The following is a 24,158-nucleotide window of genomic DNA, read 5'->3' on the forward strand; positions in this document are numbered from 1 at the left end:
GATGAAACTCAGAGATCTTTAGAAGAATCTGGTGAGAATCATGGTCAATCTAGAAATGTTACCCCGCGTAGATCGCAAAGATATAGATCTCAACCGGAAAGGTACTTAGGTATTTTGACGAACGAGAGCTATGACGTTCTATTACTTGAAAGTGATGAACCTGCGACTTACAAATAAGCTATGACGAGCACTAGCTCCAAGCAATGGCAAGAAGCCATGCAATCTGAATTAGACTCCTTGTCTGAAAACCAAGTATGGGATTTGGTCGATTTGCCAGATGGCTACCAAGCCATTGGAAGCAAATGGGTTTTCAAACTGAAAAAGGACAAGGATGGGAAACTTGAAGTTTTCAAAGCTAGATTGGTTGCAAAAGGTTACAGGCAAGTCCACGGTGTGGATTATGATGAAACCTTTTCACCAGTTGCAATGCTAAAGTCTATTCGGATAATGTTAGCAATCGCTGCATATTACGATTACGAAATATGGCAGATGGATGTCAAAACTGCTTTCTTAAACGGCGTTTTAACAGAAACTGTGTTTATGACACAGCCTGAAGGTTTTGAGGATCCAAAGAATGCTAAAAAGGTATGCAAGCTAAAGAAGTCAATCTACGGATTGAAGCAGGCATCCAGGAGCTGGAATATACGTTTTGATGAACCAGTCAGTGACTTTGGTTTCATCAAGAACGCAGACGAATCTTGTGTATACAAGAAGGTCAGTGGGAGCAAAATAGCTTTCCTAATATTATATGTCGACGACATATTACTTATCGGAAATGACATTCCTATGTTGAACTCTGTTAAGATTTGGCTTGGGAAATGTTTTTCGATGAAAGATCTAGGAGAAGCACAGTACATATTGGGCATCAAGATTTACAGAGATAGATCTAAAAGGATGATTGGACTTAGTCAAAGCACTTATATCAATAAGGTGCTTGATAGGTTCAATATGGCGGACTCCAAGCGAGGCTACCTACCCATGTCTCATGGAATGACTCTAAGCAAGAATCAGTGCCCAAAAACACTTGATGAGCGTAGACGAATAAATGGGATTCCATATGCATCATTGATTGGTTCAATAATGTATGCTATGATATGTACACGCCCGGAAGTTGCGTACGCACTCAGTGCTACGAGCAGATACCAGTCAGACCCACGAGAGGCGCATTGGACTGCTGCCAAGAATATTCTGAAGTACCTGAAAAGGCACAAAGATGACTTCCTGGTCTATGGTGGAGATGATGAATTAATTGTTAAAGGCTATACGGACGCAAGTTTCCCAACCGACAAAGATGATTTCAGATCACAGTCTGGGTTTGTCTTCTGCCTCAACGGAGGAGCAGTAAGCTGGAAAAGTGCTAAGCAAAGCACCATTGCGGATTCTACAACTGAAGCGGAGTACATTGCTGCACATGAAGCAGCAAAGGAAGCTATATGGCTAAGGAAGTTCATAGGTGAACTTGGTGTAGTCCCCTCCATTAAAGGACCAATAGCCCTGTATTGTGATAATAACGGAGCTATTGCACAGGCAAAGGAGCCTAGACACCACCAGAGAGTCAAGCATGTACTTCGTAGATTTCACCTTCTACGAGAGTTCGTTGAAAGAAAAGAAGTCGAGATAAGCAAAATTGGAACTGATGACAACATATCAGATCCATTGACTAAACCTCTGCCGCAGGCGAAGCACAACTCGCACACTGCAGCTATGGGAATCAAGCATATTGGAGAATGGCTTTAATGTCTTTGTTTAATGTTTTAAAGTTTTAGAGTTTAAATCTTTTGTAAAACATTATTGGTTAATCATTCACAATAAATGAAAGGAATTCATTTTTCCATTTAATTTGTGGTTTATTAAATGATGAGTCCCTTCAATTTGACGATATGTTCAAGATAGACTGTCAGGACCAGTCCTGTGACTAAGAAATGTCTATCAAGTGAACTTGAATGTCAAAGGTTGAAAATGGTCCCTAGTCGGAGTTTTCTATAAAATTGGACGCATAGAAAATGTTAGACGACTAGAATGCAAGATGACTAGTAGTTCTGTTTCTTGAACTATGTGGACATGGCAATGTCATAATCATTTGCATAGATACTTACTTTGGGAAGACTAGTATCGGACAAGACCTATGAAACTTTACTGTAAGAGATGAAAATCTGTCAGAAGTAAATTTCATTAAAATTATTAGACACTAAATCCTCAATACCTGAGTGATTTGAGATTACTTGTTTGAGAACTGGTTGCTTTGACGTTGACCAACCGTCGCACCGTAAAAGGAGGCTATAAAGGCAACGCTTAGGTAATCACCTATCAAACGAAGTCTAATCTCAAGATCGCAAGATTGGGATTATCCTCCCATAAATCGGGATGAGATGCTTAAAAGTTGTACAAGGCCACTCGGAGAGCTAGAAACTGTGAAATGCATGGCCGTGCTCGGATGAATCATAGGCTATGATTATCTGTTTATTTGATCAGTTGAACTCTGAAACCGAGGAACACCTCTGGACATAATAAGGATGACAACTCTTACCTTATGTTCAAGAGCAAGCATCGAGCGACAAAGGAATTAGGAAATGCACACTTGTCCCTAAGGACAAGTGGGAGACTGAAGGAAATAATGCCCTTGGTCCAAGTATGCATTCAATGTTAAGTCTAACAAATGCGGTTCAGTATTAATTAACCAGTTAATAATTCAGTGAGATCAAGTGAGCTGAATGCCTGGCTAGAGGCCGCTTCAGTTCAAGTGGAATTAATGATATTAATCTACAACTTACTCTTGACTGAACCCGTAGGGTCACACAAATAGTACGTAAACGGATCAAGTATTTAATGGCATTAAATACTCCATCTATGGATATTCGGAATCGACGGATCTTGGTTCCAGTGGGAGCTGAGATCGTCAAAGGCAAGCAAATGAATACTCCGGAAACGATGATATTGCCGGAAACGGAAATATGGATCGTATCGGAAATATAAATATTATCCAAGTCGTAGATGTTGCCGGAAACGGAAACATGGTACGTATCGGAAAATATTATCGGAAATAGAAATATCGCCGGAATCGAAAATATTGCCGGAAACGGAAATATTGTCTCAATCGGAAATATTATCGGAATCGGAAAATAATTCCGGAAACGGAAATATTAAATATTTGTTCGAAACGGAAATTAATTCCGGAATCGGAAATATTAAATATTGTTCGTATCGGAAATGATTTCCGGAATCGAGAATTTAATCGGAAGCGCATCGTACGAATTAGCATCGGACTAGGCCTACCAGACGAAGGCCCAGCACAAAGCCGGGGCCATCTCCCAGCAAGCCAAGCGCAACAACCACACTCCAAGCATGCGACCAGGCCCAGCGCAAAAGCCAGGCCCAGCCGAAGCTTGGGCGCGCGTGCGGGGCTGCGACGAGTGGGCTGGCGCTGTGCGTGGGCCGCAAGGCCTGCGTGCGGTGCTAGCGTATTACTCGTAGTGTGTTACTCGAATCCTAAAGCGTATAGAATTCGTTTAATGATTAAATTCCTAATCCTAAAAGATAAATTAATTAAATAAGAGTTCCACTATGATTCTAATTTAATTAATTCGTATCCTAGTAGGATTCCAATTCTCTTTCCATACCCCTATAAATATGTGGCCTGGGTTCACAATTTACAACGAGTTTTCAAGTATTCAAAGTGAGTTTTTGAGAGAAAAATTCAGTCACATACCTTGCCTAAAAGTGCCGAAATTATTAGTACCTTAAGGGCGATTCTAGTTGGTCAATCTTAAGGCGGATCCGGACGTGCTGTGGACTATCTACGGAGGGACGACACTTGGAGTCCTAAAGACTTGTTCTTGTTCGGTTCGGGCGCAGCTAGGGAAGGCACGCAACAAAGAGTATGCTTCTAAACTATGCTATATGATTATGTGTAAATAATATGTATTCCTGGCTTAATGGTTGTTTCCGCATGATTTATGAATTGTCATATGTATCATAACCTAACACTTTATTTATTAGATCACGACAAACAAGTATATAACATTATTACCAAAAAGGCCAAAAAGGATGATTCAGATCTCACCTATCTGTGGCATTGTCGATTAGGCCATATAAACTTGAAACGCTTAGAAAGACTTCAAAAGGAAGGAATTCTAGAACCATTTGACTTAGAGGATTATGGTAAATGCGAATCATGTTTACTTGGCAAAATGACAAAGCAACCTTTCTCTAAAGTTGGAGAAAGAGCAAATGAACTATTGGGTTTAATCCATACAGATGTATGTGGACCAATGAGTACAAATGCTAGAGGTGGTTTCAGCTACTTTATCACTTTCACTGATGACTTCAGTAGGTATGGTTATGTCTACCTAATGAAGCATAAGTCTGAATCCTTTGACAAATTCAAGGAATTTCAGAGTGAAGTAGAGAATCAATTAGGCAAGAAGATTAAGGCGCTGCGGTCTGATAGAGGCGGTGAATATCTGAGCTATGAATTTGATGACCATCTGAAAGAATGTGGAATTCTATCAGAATTGACTCCTCCTGGAACACCACAATGGAACGGTGTGTCGGAACGGAGGAACAGAACCTTGCTAGACATGGTCAGGTCAATGATGGGTCAGGCCAAACTTCCATTAGAATTTTGGGGACATGCACTAAATACATCTGCACTCACTATAAATAGAGCTCCGTCTAAAGCTGTCGAAAAGACTCCATAGGAATTATGGTTTGGAAAGCCTCCAAATGTGTCTTTTCTGAAGATTTGGGGATGTGAAGCATACGTCAAACGATTGATTTCAGACAAACTTCATCCAAAATCTGACAAATGTATCCTTGTGGGCTATCCAAAGGAAACAAAGGGGTATTACTTCTACAATACATCTGAGAACAAAGTGTTTGTTGCTCGAGATGGTGTCTTTTTGGAGAAAGATCACATTTCCAAAATGAAAAGTGGGAGAAAAGTAGACCTCGAAGAAATTCGAGTCGAACAACAAACTCTAGAGAATGCTCAAGATGACATTCAGGATGAAACTTAGAGATCTTTAGAAGAATCTGGTGAGAATCATGGTCAATCTAGAAATGCTACCCCGCGTAGATCGCAAAGATATAGATCTCAACCGGAAAGGTACTTAGGTATTTTGACGAACGAGAGCTATGACGTTCTATTACTTGAAAGTGATGAACCTGCGACTTACAAACAAGCTTTGACGAGCCCTAGCTCCAAGCAATGGCAAGAAGCCATGCAATCTGAATTAGACTCCATGTCTGAAAACCAAGTATGGGATTTGGTCGATTTGCCAGATGGCTACCAAGCCATTGGAAGCAAATGGGTTTTCAAACTGAAAAAGGACAAGGATGGGAAACTTGAAGTTTTCAAAGCTAGATTGGTTGCAAAAGGTTACAGGCAAGTCCACGGTGTGGATTACGATGAAACCTTTTCACCAGTTGCAATGCTAAAGTCTATTCGGATAATGTTAGCAATCGCTGCATATTACGATTACGAAATATGGCAGATGGATGTCAAAACTGCTTTCTTAAATGGCGTTTTAACAAAAACTGTGTTTATGACACAACCTGAAGGTTTTGAGGATCCAAAGAATGCTAAAAAGGTATGCAAGCTAAAGAAGTCAATCTACGGATTGAAGCAGGCATCCAGGAGCTGGAATATACGTTTTGATGAAGCAGTCAGTGACTTTTGTTTCATCAAGAACGCAGACGAATCTTGTGTATACAAGAAGGTCAGTGGGAGCAAAATTGCTTTCCTAATATTATATGTCGACGACATATTACTTATCGGAAATGACATACCTATGTTGAACTCTGTCAAGATTTGGCTTGGGAAATGTTTTTCGATGAAAGATCTAGGAGAAGCACAGTACATATTGGGCATCAAGATTTACAGAGATAGATCTAAAAGGATGATTGGACTTAGTCAAAGAACTTATATCAATAAGGTGCTTGATAGGTTCAAGATGGCGGACTCCAAGCGAGGCTACCTACCTATGTCTCATGGAATGACTCTAAGCAAGACTCAGTGCCCAAAAACACTTGATGAGCGTAGACGAATAAATGGGATTCCATATGCATCATTGATTGGTTCAATAATGTATGCTATGATATGTACACGCCCGGATGTTGCGTACGCACTCAGTGCTACGAGCAGATACCAGTCAGACCCAGGAGAGGCGCATTGGACTGCTGCCAAGAATATTCTGAAGTACCTGAAAAGGCACAAAGATGACTTCCTGGTCTATGGTGGAGATGATTAATTAATTGTTAAAGGCTATACGGACGCAAGTTTCCAAACCGACAAAGATGATTTCAGATCACAGTCTGGGTTTGTCTTCTGCCTCAACGGAGGAGCAGTAAGCTGGAAAAGTGCTAAGCAAAGCACCATTGCGGATTCTACAACTGAAGCGGAGTACATTGCTGCACATGAAGCAGCAAAGGAAGCTATATGGCTAAGGAAGTTCATAGGTGAACTTGGTGTAGTCCCCTCCATTAAAGGACCAATAGCCCTGTATTGTGATAATAACGGAGCTATTGCACAGGCAAAGGAGCCTAGACACCACCAGAGAGTCAAGCATGTACTTCGTAGATTTCACCTTCTACGAGAGTTCGTTGAAAGAAAAGAAGTCGAGATAAGCAAAATTGGAACTGATGACAACATATCAGATCCATTGACTAAACCTCTGCCGCAGGCGAAGCACAACTCGCACACTGCAGCTATGGGAATCAAGCATATTGGAGAATGGCTTTAATGTCTTTGTTTAATGTTTTAAAGTTTTAGAGTTTAAATCTTTTGTAAAACATTATTGGTTAATCATTCACAATAAATGAAAGGAATTCATTTTTCCATTTAATTTGTGGTTTATTAAATGATGAGTCCCTTCAATTTGACGATATATTCAAGATAGACTGTGAGGACCAGTCCTGTGACTAAGAAATGTCTATCAAGTGAACTTGAATGTCAAAGGTTGAAAATGGTCCCTAGTCGGAGTTTTCTATAAAATTGGACGCATAGAAAATGTTAGACGACTAGAATGCAAGATGACTAGTAGTTCTGTTTCTTGAACTATGTGGACATGGCAATGTCATAATCATTTGCATAGATACTTACTTTGGGAAGACTAGTATCGGACAAGACCTATGAAACTTTACTGTAAGAGATGAAAATCTGTCATAAGTAAATTTCATTAAAATTATTAGACACTAAATCCTCAAAACCTGAGTGATTTGAGATTACTTGTTTGAGAACTGGTTGCTTTGACGTTGACCAACCGTCACACCGTAAAAGGAGGCTATAAAGGCAACGCTCAGATAATCACCTATCAAACGAAGTCTAATCTCAAGATCGCAAGATTGTGATTGTCCTCCCATAAATCGGGATGAGATGCTTAAAAGTTGTACAAGGCCACTCGGAGAGCTAGAAACTGTGAAATGCATGGCCGTGCTCGGATGAATCATAGGCTATGATTATCTGTTTATTTGACCAGTTGAACTCTGAAACCGAGGAACACCTCTGGACATAATAAGGATGACAACTCTTACCTTATGTTCAAGAGCAAGCATCGAGCGACAAAGGAATTAGGAAATGCACACTTGTCCCTAAGGACAAGTGGGAGACAGAAGGAAATAATGCCCTTGGTCCAAGTATGCATTCAATGTTAAGTCTAATAAATGCGGTTCAGTATTAATTAACAAGTTAATAATTCAGTGAGATCAAGTGAGCTGAATGCCTGGCTAGAGGCCGCTTCAGTTCAAGTGGAATTAATGATATTAATCCACAGCTTACTCTTGACTGAACCCGTAGGGTCACACAAATAGTACGTAAACGGATCAAGTATTTAATGGCATTAAATACTCCATCTATGGATATTCGGAATCGACGGATCTTGGTTCCAGTGGGAGCTGAGATCGTCAAAGGCAAGCAAATGAATACTCCGGAAACGATGATATTGCCGGAAACGGAAATATGGATCGTATCGGAAATATAAATATTATCCAAGTCGTAGATGTTGCCGGAAACGGAAACATGGTACGTATCGGAAAATATTATCGGAAATAGAAATATTGCCGGAATCGGAAATATTGCCGGAAACGGAAATATTGTCTGAATCGGAAATATTATCGGAATCGGAAAATAATTCCGGAAACGGAAATATTAAATATTTGTTCGAAACGGAAATTACTTCCGGAATCGGAAATATTAAATATTGTTCGTATCGGAAATGAATTCCGGAATCGAGAATTTAATCCGAAGCGCATCGTACGAATTAGCATCGGACGAGGCCTGCCAGACGAAGGCCCAGCACAAAGCCGGGGCCATCGCCCAGCAAGCCAAGCGCAACAACCACACGCCAAACATGCGACCAGGCCCAGCGCAAAAGCCAGGCCCAGCCGAAGCTTGGGCGCGCGCGCGGGGCTGCGACGAGTGGGCTGGCGCTGTGCGTGGGCCGCAAGGCCTGCGTGCGGTGCTAGCGTATTACTCGAAGTGTGTTACTCGAATCCTAAAGCGTATAGAATTCGTTTAATGATTAAATTCCTAATCCTAAAAGATAAATTAATTAAATAAGAGTTCCACTAGGATTCTAATTTAATTAATCGTATCCTAGTAGGATTCCAATTCTCTTTCCATACCCCTATAAATATGTGGCCTGGGTTCACAATTTACAACGAGTTTTCAAGTATTCAAAGTGAGTTTTTGAGAGAAAAATTCAGTCACATACCTTGCCTAAAAGTGCCAAAATTATTAGTACCTTAAGGGCGATTCTAGTTGGTTAATCTTAAGGCGGATCCGGACGTGCTGTGGACTATCTACGGAGGGACGACACTTGGAGTCCTAAAGACTTGTTCTTGTTCAGTTCGGGCGCAGCTAGGGAAGGCACGCAACAAAGAGTATGCTTCTAAACTATGCTATATGATTATGTGTAAATAATATGTATTCCTGGCTTAATGGTTGTTTCCGCATGATTTATGAATTGTCATATGTATCATAACCTAACAAAAACCCTTTCCTACGTCATCAATCTAGCTTCCTCGTCGAGTCGTCGGTGGTTCTGGCCTCCTCGCCAGTCGCCGGTGGGTCTCTTTTCTCGCCTCCTCTCCAGGTGTCGTTTTGTTCAATTCATTTTTTGAGTTCTGTGCTTCGTTTTAGGTTTTGTTCAATTTGTTTGTTCAATTCGTTTGTTTAATTCGTTTTTTGGGTTTGTTCAATTCGTTTGTTCAATTAGTTTTTAGGGTTTGTTTATAGATAAAGATGGGGTGGTGTTGGAATTAGAGAATGGTGGTGGTGGCGGTCGTGGTGGGGATTTAAAACTTTGGGGATTTTTTTTATGATTGGGGTTTCTTTGATTTTTCGTGTTAAATGCGACTAAGGGTTTGATGAATTAGGGTTTGTAGATGTTAATTATTTTGAACAAAAGGAGTTTAATTATTGAGGCATTTGGATTATGTTGTTTAATTATCATTTAATGATTATTGTAAAGTTTGATTATGTTGCTTTGAACGCATTTCAGATTTGTATGAGTCCTACTCAAGCAGCAATGATTTCTACACTTTGCAAGAGTGGAGGTTCGGCTTATGCGACGAAGACGAGATTTAGCACAAAACGCTACGCTTCTGACAGGCGCAGCTGAAGAATGATAGGGAAGATATTAAAGAGCTTCTTCAAACTAAGGTATGTCATCCTATTATGGTGATTTTCTTCTGTCCTTGTTGATTCGGTGTTATTCGTTTGATTTTCTGCTTTTGTGATTTTGAGGTTTAGGTTTTATGTTGTAGATTGTCAAACTTGTGTTATAACTAGGCTTTCATTGATTTTCGATTTTTTCTTTACTATTTTGATTTGCAACTTATGGCTCATGAATTCTTCTTTGTTAGTGTTTGTTGAATTTTCTCCTTAATTTTGCAAATTTGTAAGGATTTTAACACATATGTTGAATTATTCTGGTATTCATGTCAATTTGTTTCTTCTAGAGGTAGCTATTATTCTGGTATCCATGTCAATTTTTTTCTTGCAGATAGGCAAGAGGGTCTGATCCTGCCTCTGTACGATGTTATTTTGCTAAAGAATATTGCATGAACTATATGCTTATACGTGCGTGTGTGTGTGTTTATGTGTTTGTTTGAGGGTGGGAGTGACACTGTGTGTGCATGTACTTTCTGTCTTTACTTCATTGGAGGACTGGGGTCTTCATTTTGTATCTCTAACTATTTCTTTGAGGCAGAATAAAAAGTTGTAATGATAAAAGTGAATCATTAATACGAGGTTGAGTATACATGCTGCCTAGATTATTAGAGTTTGCATTGAATAAGTTGAAGTTTGAGGGAGGATGTAAATCGTGAATTTTGTCTCCATCTAATTTGACAACTGCAAGAACATATAACCAGATATCTTATTATCACTAGACTTGACAACTCGAATATACTTGTTACACATTTAGTTCTATCCACTTGTCCTGAATTATTTACTCCATTGGTTTCTCAACCTATTTACATGACTACTTGTTATTGTCTTATCCCATCTACATCAATTTGCAGAAAAATCATTCAGGTAAGGTCTTAAGGAATAATAAATTAACCAAAGAGATCACGGAACTTCGGGAGGAGGCCAAACTGACTCGAGAAATTCCTCAAATGCTCTGACTCAGTGACAACCTGTGAAAACATATACAAGGATGTCTATCTGTTATGCAGGTATACTAAGATCACAATGCTCTACATCTACAAATTTATATGTGAAGTTATACCATCTGGTTTTTTCTCTTTTTTCTTCTTTTCTTGGCACTATTTGGTTAAAACATATACAGTGCCGTAATTTTTTCCTTTTTTGCAACTTATTCTTTTTAATACCAACATAGTCCTTTTTTAATAAGGGTTTGCACGCAGCTACCATCTCTCTTCTCATTCCAAATATTTTCTGTTCTAACTACTTATGCAGGCGCTATCTGAGCTTCATGATCAAATCCCTCCTTTCCCTAGAGCTATTGCAATGAAGATCATCGAGGATGAATTAGGATGAATTGGTTTCTCTAAAGGAGTCTAAATTTCAATATTTTAGGTTATTTCAGCTGGGCATTTTGAAAAAGATTACCAAGAGGAAATGATATCCGCTTGTATGCCGATGAACTTGGAAGAGGCTTAATGGGAGAGTTAGACTATGGATTGGAAGCTGCAAATGCATCCCGTTTCTTGGTATGCTTCTTTCTCATTCTGTTTCAAGTTTTCGGCTCTTCTCAATGTCTCTAGATGTTACAAGAAATTTAAGGATAGTTCTGGTGAATAAGAAAGTATCTTAAACTTGGGGTATTACATTCAAACCCCTCACCTTAAAGGATTTATATTGTGATGAATATTAATTTAACATTTTCTTCTACGAATCTTGACTGTTACTGATACTTCCAGGAGGCGCATTCATCCTTTCCATTCATTCGCGTTCCAAAAGTTTTTCCACAACTCACAAGAAAAAAGGTGCTGACCATGGAATGGGTGGCTGGCGAAAATCCAAATGATTTTGTAATGGATCTAAATATGATAGTTCTGCATACTCCGAGAAACAGACAGTTAAAGCGAAGCAACACATTGATTTGGTGAGATATACTTGATTTTTGAGACCATTCACTTTCTTGTAGGGATTTATTCTTTGACCTCAGTCATCTGCGGGGTAGGAGTTGGTGTTGTGTGATTTCTGGTGATATGCTACATTGAAGTATGTGGACTGAAGATTATTATTATTATTATGCAATTAATTTTCTGCTTAGCTGAAAATAGTGGTTGATCTGCTGCTATGATTTGCTACTACACTGCTGCTGACTGATATGCTGCTACTGACTGATCTGCTGCTACACTGCTGACTTATCTGCTTCTACGCTGCTGCTGCACTAGTGCAATGTTGCTGCTGCTGGATTATAGTTGTTGTTGCTGCTTGATTTATGTTTTTCTGTAGCTAATTATTGTTGTTGTTGTTGCTGTATTTTTTGTTTCTGGTTGCTGCACTTGTGTGAATGTTCTAACCGCCACATTTTGTATGTTTTACTTGATTCAGGAACACCCTAGGCACCATGAAGAATAACCAAAATGTTGTTGGGCATGAATCAGAAGGTGGCAGTGATCGAGTTATTACTCCCACAACAGGTGACGAATCACAAGGTATTAGTACGATTACAAAACTAAAAATGTGTTTTTGTTTTTACTTTCATATTTTTATAAAACCAATTTAATTTAAATAAAATAGTAAAAGAAAACTGATTAACTTTTATGCCCGTGTAAACGAAATGACCAAAAATATATGTATAACTTATATCATGCCTGTAATTTCACATTTTATTTTATTGCGTACGCAAAAATATATGTATAACTAATACCTGATATTATAACCCACAACTCGAGCACTGAATTTGTAAAGTTACCATCATGGAATCAGTATAGAGAGAGAATCTGACAGTAAAAGAGGAGGCAAGTACTTCACCAAAAGGCAAATTGTACCACCACTCTAAAGTTCTTTTCATCTTTCTCTCTTACACAATTCTACATTTCTGCTCAAACTAAACACAACCAATTAAATTTATGTTCCCATTATGTTTTATATGGTTGAATCTAGTAGTTTTGATGATTGAATTAAAATTGTTAAGATGGCAATAATTGAATTCAGCAGAATTATTGTGAGTGTTATAATGAAGGAACAAAAACATGATCAGGAATCTATATTTACTTTTACACCAGCAGGAACTTCATATTACTAGAATTACGTCACATTTTCATTGAAAATTTTGTATAGTAGGGACTTTTGGAAGTCCTTCAGTAATTGTGAATTGTAGATGTTTCTGACAGAAGTTGTGAGTGCTACCATTTTCCAGTAGTAGTGTTGCATATACTTTTTCCCATGATGTCTTGTTACCCTCATGGTTTAGTAACTTGCCTTCTAGGTTTAAAGCAGCTAGCTTTACCCTTTGGACATCAAATAACTCATCAAGCTCAAAAACCTGATTGTACCTATACAACCAAGATTTAAGATTTGTCCCATCAAACCTAGGAAACTATAGGGACTTCTTTTAAACCTTTTACATGATTAATATGCTTAGTTTTAAGTTTTCAAGACTCATTCCAATCTATGTATGCACATTTAAGGCTCATTGGGTCGTTATAGATCATATTTAGGCTAAAATGACATTTTTGCTTCCAACTTTGAACTAACGAACTTAAGAACTCATTTCAAACTTATTACATGATTCATATGATTAGTTTTAACTTTCCAAGACTCAATCCAATCTATTTATGCACATTTGAGACTTGTTAGGTTGTTATAGGTCATATTAGGCTAAATGAGACATTTTCGCTCCCAACTTTGAACTAAAGAACCTAAAGACTCATTTTAAACCCTTTACATGATTAATATGATTAGTTTTAAAGTTTTCAATACTCATTCGAATCTATTTATGCACATTTAAGGCTTATTTGGTCGTTATAGATAATATTTAGACTAAAATGACATATAATCTAATGCTCCCATCTAATTTTTGTTTTTGAAGGTATATACTCTGAGGAATGCGCCTTATGCTAGTAAGGAATTGATGTGGTTCGTGAGCAATTGGCTAAGTTTTTTACCAGCAAGTATTTATTATTGGCTGAGCGCGCTTGGTCGAGTTGTTTGATATTAAAATGTATGCGTACGTTGAAATTGGAACGAACAAATATTTAAATGTAGTACCTGCACTTTGGTTTTGGGATATATTAATATACAAAACAACAGTTATTGTTTTTATATTTGTTATACATATTGCGATATTCTATTATTGTTGTGACAGGTTTCTATATTTGGTGCAAGACACTCTAGGTATCCCTAAACAAAATTAAAATTTTCCCGCCAAAAGTGTTTTGTTGCAGCGTACATATATATGTGTATGCTGCAACAAGGGTGTAAAATTTGGCAAAATTCTAGACTTGTTACAGCGTACAAATAGATGTACCCTGCAATAGGTGGGGTCTTTTGCAGCGTACACGAATTTGTACGCTGCAACAAGTCAAGATTTTAACCAAATTTTTGACACTTGTTGCAACGTACATATGTAAAAAAGTACTTTTTACAGCTAACATTGTACGCTGCAACAAGTTCAGACTTGTTGCAGGCCCCCAGTTGCAGCATACGATGTACGCTGTAACAGGGGTCTAAAAGCCCGCTGCAATAAGGGTTTTTTCTACTAGTGTATTGAAATCACTGTGCAGAATTCAACAATAAGATATTCTATCAAAGGTTTGGATTATAAGGTGAAAAAGGGATCAACATGAAGTATTGAAGTATCGGTCAATTGTTTGGCCACCTCAAGGGTTAGCATCCTCTAAAAGAGTGACAAATATCAAGACCATGTCTCACCAAAGAAGATATCTCATTTTATATTATTCTGCTTCCATTTAATTTTTGAACTAAGCATATAAATTTATTAGCATAAGTGACAACCATGTTAAACAAGGGGTGATAGGTAGTTGATCAATTGGATTACATATTTAAACTTTTGGAAAATGATTTCAGTTATGAGACACTATTTTCTACAATTTTAGACAACAAAATTATTGACCAATCTTTAGATGAAGCCATTCTTTTGCGGGCTTAAATTGACATTCTCTTTGTAAATGTATACATTCGTAGGAAGATTTCCGACTTGCCGTAATTATGGCTTTAAACATTATAATGGCAGCTTGTGCAATGTGCTTAATTTAACTTATCATTTGTTTGAAAAATTATAATTGCTGCCTCAAAAATAGTTTCAAGTATCAAGTGAGTAAGCCCGTGCGAAGAACGGGCCCAAAAACTAGTTAATTAGAAATTGGTTTCGCAAATTCATCCTCGTCATTAGCACCATTCCATAGAAATGCATAATTTACCCATAAGTCGATATATTTGGTCAGTATATCAATCGTTTGTCATAGATTAATTCATAATCTTAAACTAAATAGTTTGAAACCAATATTTGAGAAATAGTTCAACAGTATATACATATATAGTACTACTTGAAATGAAAATAGATATACGGATCAAAGTAGTAATACTAATTGAAATTAAGATATAGTAATACTAATGATAGCTCAATATTCCTTTTTAATTGAAGAGCATAACTGCATACCAATATATAACTACACTATCTAGTATAGTACTATGTAAATGACTAGACATGCAATATACTTAGCACAATAGCACATAGCCATGGAAACTAACTCCCTAATGGGATCCTGAATACGATGGACATCGATAATTACCTCGCAAAACGTAAAATTCGAAATACATAGTATCCAAAACTAGACACGTCCTTGATTGAACCTATGTAGTCTCGCTCTATGAGATAGTAGGTTGATGGAGATTGGAGAAGTATAGATGATGAAAATGAGAAGGAAAAGATAGGTATATATATACTCCTTTATTAGGAAGATGAAGGGTTAAGCAATAATGACTAGGTGAATTAGTAAGTTAAAACCGATGAAGTTCAAGAGGGTGATCATTGATGATGAAGAATAGTGTCGGTTTGTATATAACCGTTTTTTCTAATTCCCCTTTAATACTGAAGTTGTAACAAAAAGAAATATTTAAGAAATCAAACTTGCTTTTGCATAATATAAAACCTAACTAGTGTGTAATCCGGGCGTTGCCCCGGGTGAACGCCCGGGTCTTGACTTTCATTCGGGTTTTTTTTTTAAATATGTGCACGTAGAGATGGTGTTGGTGTTATCATCAAATTACGGTGGTGACATAAGATTAGTGGCCGATCAACAACCTCCCCGATTAAACCCCAGATCCAAAAATCTAAACAAAGTTTGATCCTTTTCTTCAATGTAATAATTGTACATTTATGAATTAAGTAATCATTCCTTTTTTTGCATTCACTTTTATGCAATGTACTCCCTCCGTCCCAGATTAGTTGTTACACTTGCCTTTGCACAAAGTTTTAGGTGATAAGTGGTTGTTTGGTTATCAATTGATATTTTAATGAAAAAGTAGATGTGATAGGAGTTAGTGGGTTATGTTTTTAATTGAATGAGAGAGTGTGGGGACAACAAAATATTTAGTGGGAACACTAGTAGAAAAAACCCCTGTTGCAACCCCCTTGTTGCAGCGTACAAGTATTAATACGCTTCAACAACCAGTCGGTCAACGCGGGTCAAACCTTTTAAAGGGTTATCGCAGCGTACATTTTTTATTGTTCGCTGGGAAATAGTTTATTGCAGCGTACAAAATTAAATCCCGCAGCAATATACAGACTCTGTTGCAGCTTACATGCTATTGTACCCTGCAACAGGTCCTGATCCGTGTTTCAAAATACGTTAGCTCATTTCTCAAAATTTGCTGCGGGCTCCGTATTTCAAAATACCCTGCAATTCAAAATACTCCAAAATATCTCAAAATTTTAGAACTCATTTCCTCGCGCTCAACTCCAACTCTCCAAACATCTCCCAATTTTTCGCCGTCGCCGTCGAACTCCAACCCTTGCTCGGCCCTGCGTAGCCGTCGAAATCCGCCCTTGCTCGGCCCTGCGTCGCCGTCGAAATCCGCCCTTGCTCGGCCCTGCGTCGCTGTCCTCTCCGGTGGGTGTCTGTTCTCGTCTCATCTCCCCCATCGCTGTCCTCTCCGATGGGTGACTTTTCAATTGCTGAAAACTCGGTCAGCTTGATCAGCGTCCCCCCGTCGCGTCCTGGTTCCGGTGCTTGCTCGGCCGTTACTCTCCTCGCCACAACCAGTAAGTAACACTAGTACATAATGAACCTTAAGTAACACCCAAAAAGTGATACATAAAGTGGTAAAAATGTTACTATAGACAATAGGTAACACTTTAGTGGGTGATACATCCGCCCATGTTCCCTAAGGTCTTATGTAACACTTTGGGTAACGTATGGTAACACTTTTAAAAGTGTTACTATAGACCCTCTTATGTAACACTTTTTTTATATCATTGGTATCATTTTTAAAGTGTTACCTTTTATTTCTTATGTAACACTTACTTATCTATAGTAACATTTTTCAATCATATAGTAACACTTTATCCGACATTATGTATCACTTTCGCGAACTAATGTAACACCTTGTTGATTATTAGGTAACATTTTTCAATCATCTTTTGACATAAAGTAACACTTTATTTAATATTATGGATCACTTTTTGCAAACTAATGTAACACCTTGTTAATTAATAGGTAACATTCTTTTTTTTTTTTTATTATTATTATTATTATTATTATTATTATTATTATTTTATTATTATTACTACTACTACTACTACGATTATTTTATTTAAAATACCCAATATATATATATATATATATATATATATATATATATATATATATATTATATATATATATATATATATATATTTTTTTTTAAATATAAAAAATATTTGCATGTACAATGTGAAATTAACATATACAATAGAAAATAAGTTAAACCGATATAATTTCATATGTAGTTGGTTACAGAAACATCCACATACAACAATTTTTTTGTTTGGCTAAGCAATATAATAATCAAAACAAAAAGAAAGTCAGCCGATATCAATTTCGGTCCCTATACCACAAAATTCAAAAAAAAAAAGAAAAACGCAACACTTCCTAAATCACCAGCCTGCAGTAGTACGTCCAAGCAAAATCAAACAGAAACAATAGACAACATCTCCAAGCAGACAGCATCAGAAAGCTCCTAGCAGACAACAGCTCCATGCAACAGCAGCTAGCTCCAAGCAACAGCAACACCTCACCAACAACAACACCTCAAGGAACAGCAGCTAGCTCCAAGCAACAACAACACCTCACCAACAGCAGCACCTCAAGAAGCAGCAGCACCTACCCCTACAATAAACCTACCAAAATAGAGACCGAGTAAACAAATCGCTCAAAAATAAACACCACCAAACTGTCACCTCGGAACTGAAAACGCATAAAAGAGGAATTACATGCTCTGATCCTCAAGCCAACATCATACAGTACGTGTTTGGACCTCCTCCATATGGATTAAACAACCATGAAGCTCCTTTGAACTCAGCAACAACAACGTAGACCAACAATCAAAACACACACAAAAAACCCAACCTGCAAACATGAACTAGCAGGCCCAGAAAAGATGAAACTACAGTTGAAACTGCTTGAGATCAAACATCTAAAACCCACTGCTCCAGCAATCACACGAAGGCTTTGGGGATCCTCTCCATTAGTAGCGTAGCAGTTACTGGTAGTAAATCGACACCTTGGGCCATAATCATCTCTTGGTTGGTTTTTGAAGTGACAAGAAAAGAGCAACTTAATATCATAAAAAGGAAAAGATAGTGGAAGAATGACAGAAAAAGAGTTAGCTAAACTCACCATTCATTCCTAAATTCGCAAAGCGCCAGCAACAACTTATAGCCAAGAAAAGCAGGTATAATGAAGTAAACTTATGACCAGTACACCTGTAAGCGGAAATAAATCAGTCTAGGAGCTGTCTTAACAACTTCTCCATTAACATATATATGTCAATGTGCTAGAAACTAAACCTCCCTTGGTTATAACCTTGCTAGGAAAAATATGAGTATCTAATTACCCAAACAAAAATTCAATTCTAGTGAAGTCGTTGCTTGAGATTTCAAAGGGGTAACATCAAGGCTTTTTTTCATAGAAATTCCATGAGAGTCCTATCTAGACAACAACCCACAACTACAACTAACGTTGCCAATACCACTGCCCTGTTGTTGTCCTATTTTAAAATATAAACACACGTATACACCCTAACACTCTCCTCCTGCAACTTCAACAACAAAAAAAAAAAAACCAATAACAAGATTTCAGAATAAAAGCAAAACCCCGAAAAGCTAACATATGTTTATGCAAAAAACTCCAAAATCATAAACGAAATGTCATTTTTCTTAAACATCGGCACTCTGACACAATACTGTGAGAACAACCGGTTTACAGTAGTGAGCTTAATCCCAAACAAACAAACAAACACACAAGAATTAATCCTGTTAATCTGGTTATTCCTCAATTAACCATGAATTCAAGCAAATAAAAACCTAACTGCAACAATATAGACGAAGAAAACACTAACTTGAGTATCAAATTTTAACAAATATCACAAGAATTCGACTTCTGCGCTCTCTGTAACCCGCAATTTCTTCAAGTACCAGGCCAAATCGATTTCCCTTTTTCGGATTAATTTTTTATATCGCACCTTCATTTTGATTACCCATTTAGATTAACGAAAAACTAATTTCATTTGTGAATAAATCAAACTCTAAAAGCTTAAATTATTGAAATAAGAATTATTAGAGAATAGAACTTACATAATTTAGGGTTTGAAAAAAAAAGATATCAGAGCCCTTGTTTTCTAGAGTGCGTTGCGACATTGATGCGAAGTTTCTGGATTTAATTGACCCTATGATGGCCGATGAATGTTGTTAGCGATGGTGGAGCAGTGGTTGGCTATGTATTGAAGATGGAATATGCAACCAACAAAGAGATAATGGAGAAGAGAGATGCCATTTATGTTTTGAGACAATTGTTGTCGACCTTTTGTTCTTTGATTTTTTCTAATAAGGCAAATTGAAACTTCAATTGATTTTGGGCCCAGCCCAAGCTCCTCTAATTTGTTGCAGTACAAAAGACTCAACAATTATAAACAAACGTGGTCAACAACTAAACACTCGAAAAATTTAAATGTAAGTTTGATCGTATGATTTTAAAAGTATTATTGTTACTCACAAATTCTTATTTACAATTTATCAAAAAAAAAAAAAAAAATTCTTATTTACAAGAGGTATACAATAAATATTGTACACCAAAGTAAAAGTTGACTCAAAATACATTAAACTTACCCTTATATATGTAAAAGTTATCTATTTTTTCTTGATAAACTTTTTTCATTTTAATAAAAAAAATTCTTCAAAATCATTAATGTATAAAAATTAATCATTTAACCTTTTAAAATGTTAATCTATCAAAACAAATTTCATAATATAAAAGTTAACCAAAACATAGTAAAAGTTACAAAAAACTAGGTAAAAGTTATTTTGGTGTACGATAAAGTTATTGTACACCTTATGCGCGCAAGACCTTTTGATTGTTACTTAATACTAGACCTGTTTAACGGGCTGAGGGGCCATTAGCAGTCCAGATCCATCTCATTTTTTAAAGGGCTCATTCCTTTACCTTCAGGCCCGACCCGACCCGACCCGTTTAATTTTATTCATTTAAAATACATACAAACTCAAATTAAGCCCAGTCCATTACAGCCCGTTTAATATCCAACCTGGCCCGACCCAAAAATATTGTAAGCAAGGCCCGACCCGGTCCGTTTAATTTTTGCCAGGCCCGTTGAACAGGTGTACTTAATACAAAGTAGTGTTACCTATCAAAGTGTTACCAAATATTAAGTGTTACCTAATATCAAAGTGTTTTCAAAGTGCTTCTTCAAAAATAAGGTAACACTTCTTAGTGTTACCATAAAATGTTACCTATTTTAAAAAGTGTTACCATAAGCTGTTACCTATTTTAAAAGTGTTACCATAAACTGTTACCTATTTTAAAAGTGTTACCATGAAATGTTACCTATGTTAAAAGTGTTACCTTGAGTGTTACATTTTATAAAAAATATTACCAAAGTGTTACTTAAAAATCTAGCAATCTTGCATTTCAAAAAGTGTTACCAACACGTGTTACATAAGCTCAATTATGTACTAGTGTAATTATCTTCCTAGCTGTATTTTCGTTTTCAGATTAGGGTTTTGTTCAATTTATATTTTTTTTTGATTTTTTTTTTGGCTGTTGTTCAATTCGTTTTTAGCAATTCACATGATAAGGTTTACACTTTCCAGCATAAAAAAATTACTCATCCCGTCAACCACAATGTTTGCCCAACATCTTGCTCATCTCGGCGAACACTGTGGGACAAATTATGGGTGTGAAAATAGTGATGAAAAGCAAAGGTGCATGCTTGATCTGTAGACTTGTAGTAGTTTCCCCAGTAGCTAGAAATCAACAACATCCAGAGTCTCTGATTGTAATCGAATGGTGTACCCTTTTGTCGTTGAGGTGGATGGCTCATCCTATTGTGGGTGTGTTGGGTGCTATTACAAGCTAGGATATATACTCATATGTTCACTATTTCTGCCTTTGTTTTCCAAGAGTAACTTGTCAGTTCTGTATGTGAATCTTTGGAGAAGTTCCACACGGTGATTGAAGAATGTGGATAGTTAAGATGATGTTCACCCACCCTGCTCTGCTACGAGAGCCTGAAAAATGAAAGATACATGCAGGCATGTCAGCTTAGGGCTAGACTGATATGTAACTGTTGAGGATAACTTGTACATGTTGAGCTTTCCTGTCACATTTACTGAAAACGTAAAACAGACAATCAATTAAACAGGCCCTCTTACTTTTAGCAAAATAATCAAACAAATTATTTGCTTGGGTATCAACTCATTCCAATTTCCTTGCGTCTCTTCCTCCTATAGAAGCCAACGAGCACGAGCACGAGTTGAGACACAAAGCCAGCAGTGGCCTCAAGATTTCTGTTGAACTTTGTGGTGAGCTAAAACTGATTAATTGTGCATAATAATTTCTAGTAGCAGTAACTGAACTATTTTGGTCGCTGATCTCAGAAGAGGTTAAGGCTAATAACCCAAAGATTATCAGGTGAATTTCCTGGTTATATGATTCAAACTGCAATCCTTTCTAGGTCATTAATTCTCAAGCATCGATCCCTTGTTTCTTAATTTCAGCTTTCTGGGGTTGTTGCGGTTGAAGTCACAGGAGGGCCAACCATCGACTTTGTTCCAGGAAGAATGGTTTGTGCTTCCTATACATTCATGATTGTTATATTCTTGTTCGTTATTGTATAACAATAGCACCTGATTATTGATGTTATACCAGGATTGCGCAGATTCTCCTGATGAAGGACGCCTTCCTGATGCAAATCAAGGTACGTACGTATTCTACCCTCTCATCAGTAATATGACAGTTTAGTAGTACATGTTACTAACAACATAAAATGGGTTGCAGGTGCCGGACATTTGAGAGTAATCTTTTACAGAATGGGGCTTTCTGACAAGGATATTGTCGCGCTTTCAGGAGGCCACACTCTGGTAAACTACATACCTTAGCTTGGACAAGATTACAACAATGCTAGGACTAACCTAAACTAGTCATACATGACTTGTGTGCTACCTTCGCCGAGTATAGTCGTCGTATACTCTAGAGCTGCTGAAATTTTGCCCCACTCACAGTGGAACAATTACATGAGATGAACTTTGAGGGATTTTAAAAGATATATACTTCATATATAATGTGAGATTTAGATTTCAAGTAGACCTTAAATCGCCCTGTGATTAGATTTTTAAGCAATTTTTGCCCCTCCTGTTTAATTTTTTGCTTTTATAGTTTGATTATCCCATATTTACATGATTTTATTGTCAACTACAGTGTTAGATTTTTAAGAACAAGATGTATTAATAGTTGTCGTAATTTATAGAATACTAGTTATTCTTTGACATCTCTTTATGTCAGCATTTCCATGCAATTATAAGCATTGTATTCCTTTTCACTTTGTTGCTTGATATTTTAAGTCTGTGAATTGGTACAGGTATATTTATCACCATTTGATGGGACATGAAGTCGAGATGCAGGTGGTTTGAAATACTTTGCCTCGTCGATTTGGCGCTTCAGGTCTTCCAGAGTTGAATGCATCTCAGGTATTATATTCTTGTGTTTAACATTGTTCTTGTAGGGTACTAACTTATGCGGTATACGTACTACTCTTAATAATAACCTTCTCTATTACATCCAGTGTGTATATTATGTGGTTTGTTAATTGTTTCTAATTTACTTTGGATTTTGATTTCTAGCTACAATAATCGGGCAATTATGGAGGCTGCTCAAGTACTGCTTTATTTCGGAGTTGAACAAATCATCTATGTTTCTGAAATGACGCACTGCTAAATAAAGGTTTTTATTCTTAACTATACCACTTCAAAGCACTATTTCTTTTCAGAGTTTATGATTCAAGCACATTCTAGCTCTTATTCTCAAACACCTAATACAACTTAAGATTCAGAAATGTTTCACGGTATTACATCTGAGCTTAATAGAAGTATCAACATAAATTAAGAGATTATGTTCTGAAATAGATAGTTGCTCTTATGTTCTGATCCTGCGTCCGTACTGCTCATAAGCGCAATTTATAGAAGAACAAAAAAGTGAAAAACAATATGAAGCTATTAAAGTGAAGTACATAACTGAAACATATGAGCTAATTAATCTTATACTTCAGGCCACCTAAGAACCTAAGGACTTTCGTTCCCAATTTTGAACTAAATAACCTAAGGACTCATTTCAAACTTATTACATGATTAATATGCTTAGTTTTAAGTTTTCAATACTCGTTCCAATCGATTTATGCACATTTAAGGATCATTGGATCGTTATACGTCATATTTAGGCTAAAATAACATTTTCGCTCCCAACTTTGAACTAACGAACTTAAGAACTCATTTCAAACTTACTACATGATTCATATGATTAGTTTTAACTTTCCAAGACTCGATCCAATCTATTTATGCACATTTGAGACTTGTTTGGCCATTATAGGTCATATTTAGGCTAAAATGACATTTTCGCTCACAACTTTGAACTAACGAACCTAAAGACTCACTTCCAACTTATTACATGATTAATATGATTATTGTAAGTTTTCAAGACTCAATCCAATCGATTTATGCACATTTGAGACTTGTTTGGTCGTTATAGGTCATATTTAGGCTAAAATGAGGCATTTTCGCTCCCAACTTTGAACTAACGAACCTAAGAACTCATTTCAAACTTACTACATGATTCATATGATTAGTTTTAACTTTCCAAGACTCAATCCAATCTATTTATGCACATTTGAGACTTGTTTGACCATTATAGGTCATATTTAGGCTAATATGACATTTTCGCTCCCAACTTTGAACTAACGAACCTAAAAACTCATTTCAAACTTACTACATGATTCATATGATTATTTTTAACTTTTCAAGACTCAATCCAATCTATTTTTGCACATTCGAGACTTGTTTGGCCGTTATTGGTCATATTTAAGCTAAAATGACATTTTCGCTCACAACTTTGTACTAACGAACTTAAGAACTCATTTCAAACTTATTACATGATTCATAAGATTAGTTTTAAGT

The 24,158-nt window shown here is 36.9% G+C and overlaps 1 protein-coding gene across 2 annotated transcripts; it reads left to right on the top strand.

Moving 5' to 3' along the window:
* Positions 1-8,978: 8,978 nt before the first annotated feature.
* Positions 8,979-13,737, top strand: LOC110792590 (uncharacterized). Of its 2 annotated transcripts, XM_056838638.1 has the most exons (6): positions 8,979-9,089; positions 9,498-9,658; positions 10,922-11,175; positions 11,386-11,570; positions 12,026-12,129; positions 13,509-13,737. In XM_056838638.1, the coding sequence occupies exons 3-6, from the start codon at positions 11,125-11,127 to the stop codon at positions 13,538-13,540; spliced, it is 372 nt and encodes a 123-aa protein (XP_056694616.1). In that variant the 5' UTR covers positions 8,979-9,089; positions 9,498-9,658; positions 10,922-11,124; the 3' UTR covers positions 13,541-13,737. The 2 variants fall into 2 exon arrangements, with proteins under 2 accessions (XP_056694616.1, XP_056694617.1); XM_056838639.1 differs by lacking the exons at positions 8,979-9,089; positions 9,498-9,658 and adding an exon at positions 10,551-10,677.
* Positions 13,738-24,158: the final 10,421 nt, after the last annotated feature.

The sequence above is a fragment of the Spinacia oleracea genome, chromosome 3 (assembly GCF_020520425.1).
Source record: "Spinacia oleracea cultivar Varoflay chromosome 3, BTI_SOV_V1, whole genome shotgun sequence".
NCBI lineage: Eukaryota > Viridiplantae > Streptophyta > Magnoliopsida > Caryophyllales > Amaranthaceae > Spinacia > Spinacia oleracea.